This window comes from Nansenia antarctica (genome assembly GCF_963989245.1).
Source record: "Nansenia antarctica genome assembly, chromosome: 13".
Classification (NCBI taxonomy): Eukaryota; Metazoa; Chordata; class Actinopteri; order Argentiniformes; family Microstomatidae; genus Nansenia; species Nansenia antarctica.
This window is the reverse complement of record NC_137683.1, coordinates 32,474,690-32,479,689: the sequence shown is the minus strand read 5'-3', so window position 1 is coordinate 32,479,689 and position 5,000 is coordinate 32,474,690. Positions and strand designations below refer to the sequence as shown.

The 5,000-nt window shown below is 47.1% G+C and overlaps 1 protein-coding gene across 1 annotated transcript in view; it reads right to left on the bottom strand.

Annotated features, from left to right (window-relative positions):
- LOC308169555 (uncharacterized protein) overlaps positions 1–5,000 on the bottom strand; it is a gene marked incomplete at both ends in the record, with an annotated part of 15,982 nt that overhangs the window by 4,653 nt on the left and 6,329 nt on the right. Inside the window, 5 exons of the mRNA XM_080544237.1 lie at positions 329–502; positions 2,916–3,008; positions 3,393–3,518; positions 3,643–3,734; positions 3,967–4,075. Of these exons, the coding sequence (XP_080400363.1) occupies positions 329–502; positions 2,916–3,008; positions 3,393–3,518; positions 3,643–3,734; positions 3,967–4,075 (594 nt within the window). The remainder of the gene's footprint in view (positions 1–328; positions 503–2,915; positions 3,009–3,392; positions 3,519–3,642; positions 3,735–3,966; positions 4,076–5,000) is intronic.

Genomic DNA, 5,000 nt, shown 5'->3' with positions numbered 1-5,000 from the left:
ACACACACACACACACACACACGCACACACACAGACATACACCATGTAACACACACACACACACACACACCATGTAACACACACACACACACACACACACACACACACCATGTAACACACACACACACACACACGCACACACACCATGTAACACACACACACACACACACACACACACACCATGTAACACACACACACACACACACACACACAGACACCATGTAACACACAGACAGACACACACACACACACACACACACACAGACACCATGTAACACACACACACACACACACAGGGGGGAGGAGCCAGTCTCTTCCTGTCTTTTACCTCTCCTGGTCTTCAGGTAGGTTTCCAGGGAGACGGGAGGGGGCGGGTAGGAGAAGGATCCACCAATCACAGCTCTGCTCAGCATCTGGCCCTCGTCCACACTCTTCAGCCATTGGATGAACTGACGGACGGGGCGGAGCCTCCTGTAGGGCATCACTGAGTGGTGGCCGCATCCTGAGGACGACCAATCAGCATGAAGGACAGTCTCTGTCAGCCAATCAGCATGAAGGACAGTCTCTGTCAGCCAATCAGCATGAAGGACAGTCTCTGTCAGCCAATCAGCATGAAGGTTTTAGACACCTTCTGAATTCTTGTGTTGTCATGTATTCATGTTACTAGGCAGACATGCCTGCTGTTCTACAGGAGAACTTTATTTTATATATTTTTCCCAAGTTATATCATTTTAAGCAGTACAGCTGTGTGTGTGTGTGTGTGTGTGTTACCTGAGCAGTACACCTGTGTGTAGGTAGTGTGTGTGTGTGTGTGTAGGTAGTGTGTAGGTGTGTGTGTGTGTGTGTGTGTGTGTGTGTAGGTATCAGTGTTTCCTCTACATGCATTTATTGGTGGCGGGCCGCCACGAATGAATTTCCTCCGCCACGAATTGATTCAGTCCACAAACAAAACAAAAAAAAGTTCTCAAAAAAAAAAAAATCTGAACATTTTAGCTGATTAAAATATATCTGATCCTAGATCAGCGCTATAATGGATGTTGACTAAAAGTGCACCTAAATCCACGCACATCTCTCTCTAACCGCTGATCCAAAATCAGATTAATGACATTCAGTTGACGACGTGACACAAGGGCTCCTGATTGGTCTAAATGTGAACTGTGGTATTATTGTTATTGTGTACAGGCCACCGTAGTGACATCAGGGGGGTATTCCATCAACATCGCTAAAGGGAAGATCCAGGTTTAGTCGGATAAATCTCGCGAGAGTTCTTAAAAATATCCAGGCATATTCTGATAGGTCTCGCGAGAGTTATCAAAAATAAGCCAGGATTTTCCTTTAGCGACGTTGATGGAATACCCCCCAGGTCAGGTGGGCAGGTTACGACGAGACAACAAGAGACCGGTATTGTAGAGCTTACAGAGCGAGTTAAAATAAAGACACTTACATTGAAATACAGAAGGACTCACGTGTATGTTTAATAGAATAACACGACATGGTGTCAGAAGTCCTGTTAGTGAGTGTTAAGAGTTAGATCGGCCGACAAGTGTCATTTGAGCTCGTGACGGTGAGAAGGGAGAAGAAAAAATGGATGCTAATGCTAACGCGGGAGCAGCTGCAGTCCAGAGAGCTTCTTCGAAAAATTAAACGAAAACAGCGACAGATGGATGGATTTTTCAAGAAAAAAGATGTCCCAGACACTTCAAACATTGCTGAAGCTAGCAGTGGCTATGAGCGACCCGAAACTGCATGGCTGGCAGGACCAAAGAAGCTAGGTGGTGGATCAGCTAACAGCGTTTATGGCGGGGTACCACCACCACCAGCTACAACTACAACTACAGCGGGAGAGCCATCAGCATCGGCTAGCTGTGTTGGTGTATCAGCAGACATTAGCAAGTCAAAAAACTATTCTTATGTGCCGTCACTTTAGCAACGACACAGGATTGTCAAGGGGAAAAGAAGGGGAGACGATTTTTTTATTGACAACGGAATTACATGCTGGAAAAACATGCAGCTAAAATTCAGGGAACATTTAGACAATAAGAGACACACGGGAGAAGTACGGGAAAACAGGGCTCATGTGGGTCTCATCAAATGTAAGAGTTTGTTTTCTTTAACTCAGCTGATACTCAGCTGTTTACCGAATGCTCCATCTGACTGTGATTTTACTTCTGTAATGTGGTGGGTTGACATAATTCACGCACGGAACTATAGGTTGAGAGTATTGTTCCGTCCGCAGTTGAGTGCGTAGTACCCAAGTTGTTTATTCAGTTCTATTTACTGCTTGAGTGTGTTGTTGACAATCGTTCATGTCCTTCATTAAACGTTTAGCTTTGTCATTTGATACGCCGCCTACGACTACCATCTCTCTGCACTACAGTAAACAGTTAATCAGTAACGTTAGCCGCTTTTGTGCTCATGTAGGCCTACTTCGTATTATATTATAGCTGATGATCTTTGTGTGTGTGTATGTGACTGTCAGTCACAAGTTTATATTCTGTATATTCATTATTATTTTTTTGGCCATCCTCTAGTTTTGGCTGAAATGAGGTCGTTGTTTAAAAAATAAAAAAACACAAAAAAAAACGCGTGCGCGCGCCGTCAGGGCTATCCGCCACCAATGTAAAAATTCCTGGAGGAAACACTGAGGTAGTGTGTGTGAAGGAGATGTGTGTGTGTGTGTGTGTGTGTGTTACCTGAGCAGCACACCTGTGTGTAGGAGGTGTGTGTGTGTGTGTAGGAGGTGTGTGTGTGTGTAGGAGGTGTGTGTGTGTGTGTGTGTGTGTGTAGGAGGTGTGTGTGTGTGTGTGTGTTACCTGAGCAGTACACCTGTGTGTAGGAGGTGTGTGTGTGTGTGTGTGTGTGTGTGTGTGTGTGTGTAGGAGGTGTGTGTGTGTGTGTGTGTGTGTGTGTGTTACCTGAGCAGTACACCTGTGTGTAGGAGGTGTTGGTCAGGTAAGGAGCTGAGGAAGTGTTGATCAGTTGCAGTCTGGTGCACACCACCACTGACACTGGAGGGGGGGGGGGAGGGGGGGAGGGGGAGGGGGGGGGGGGGGGGAGGGGGAGGGGGGGAGGGGGAGGGGGGGAGGGGGAGGGGGAGGGGGGGGAGGGAGGGGGGGGGGAGGGGGGGAGGGGGGGAGAGGAAGAGTTTCAAGAGTTGTGTAATGGTAAGAGTGTGTGTGTGTGTGTGCGTGTGTGTGTGTGTGTCTGTGACGTGTGTGTGTGTGTGTGTGTGTGTGTCTGTGACGTGTGTGTATGTGTGTGTGTGTGTGTGTGTGCGTGTGTGTGTGTGTGTGTGTGTGCGTGTCTGTGAGTGTGTGTGTGTGTGTGTGTGTGTGTGTGTGTGTGTCTGTGACGTGTGTGTGTGCGTGCGTGCGTGCGTGTGTTGAGCTCACGTGGGTATAACTTGGTGTGTATCTCTGGTTGTGAGGTGGAGAACAGCTGAATCGTGATTGGCTGTTCCGACGTTCCGTCCACCAATTGCAGCCAGCGATACTCCAACAGCTCCGCCCCCTTTCCCTCTGCAGGACAAACACAGTGATGTCACCTTTAACCTTTAACCTGTCACCTTTACCCTGTCACCATCATCATCATCACCACCACCACCACCATCACCATCGTCATGGTAACCCTGATGACCCTCACCGTGGTTCCTGATTCGTTCAGGCCGGCCAGCGAACAGCACCAGGCCGATGACATCACAGACGTTTCCATGGTGACGGTTGACGAGCTCCTGCCTGTGTGAGACAGACTATACTATAGAACACACACCAAGCAGTGTGTGTGTGTGTGTGTGTGTGAGTGAGTGTGTCTGTGACGTGTGTGTGTCTGTGACATGTGTGTGTGTGTGTGTGTGTGCGTGTGTGTGTGAGTGAGTGTGTGTGCATGTGTGTGTGAGTGTGTGTGTGTGTGTGTGTGTGTGTGTGTGTGTGTGTGTGTGTGTGTGTGTGTGTGTGTGTGTGTGTGTACCCGCTGCAGAAGGAGTAGGAGGCGTGGGGCGGACGGCAGTCCGGAGAAGCAGAGGATTCTGGGACGATGGAGACGTCAGCTGACGGGTTTCTAGAGTTCAGACTGATCTCTGAGAGGGGGGGGGGAGGGAGGGGTGAGAGAGAGGGAGGTTATTGTGTGTAGGTGTGTGTGTGTGTATCTATTAGGGATGGGACGATACACTCACCTCTCGATACAGGGCTTCACGATACGATATCATAAATAAAACCAGATCAGTGTTTCCCCTAGGTTTGCTGCCTTGGGTGGGTGGCCAGCGTCATGTCCAGGGGGTGTAGGAGATAGGCTCCTGCCCTATGGGCCATTAGGCTCCAGAACCATCGGTTCTCAAGGCTACTTACTTATGTGGTCTTGACTACCTGTCCACTTTCTCACCTGGTTCTTGCGCTCTCTCTCTCTCTGGTGTGCCGACACCATCCTGCTCTCTCCTTCTCTCCCTCTCTATCCTCCTCTCTCCCTCTTTTGCTGTCAACCAAAAGGCAAACATAACAACCAGAGTATTTCTAATCTAATAAGAGGTATAAATTGATCCATATCAATTTATAACATAATTATAATTGAATATTGGATTGCTGTGGGCAATGCAGTCAGATAATGTCATTTTGACTTTACTCTCTCACCTGAAAAAAAATCTTATATTATAATATATAAAAACAGACATTTCCAATCCTTCAATCCACTGTCCATGTACTGTAAATATGCCATTATGGTATTACCATAAAGCCCAATTCTAGCAGAATAAGAAATATCTACTTTAAGTAAAATAATAAAGTGCCTCCAGTTAGCTCTTTAGTTGGCAAGTGTGCAGCAGACTAGCTCATCTCATCACCTCTGAGCTAGCCAGCTTGCTAGTTCTTTGACTATTTACACCATGGAATTATAGTCACACACTTTCTAGTCACAATAATAACGACCAATTTTAACCAACTTTCTCAGTCGAACACTCAGCAATTATATTTGCTAACGTTTCAACTTTCTTACTTTCATGGTTATGTGAA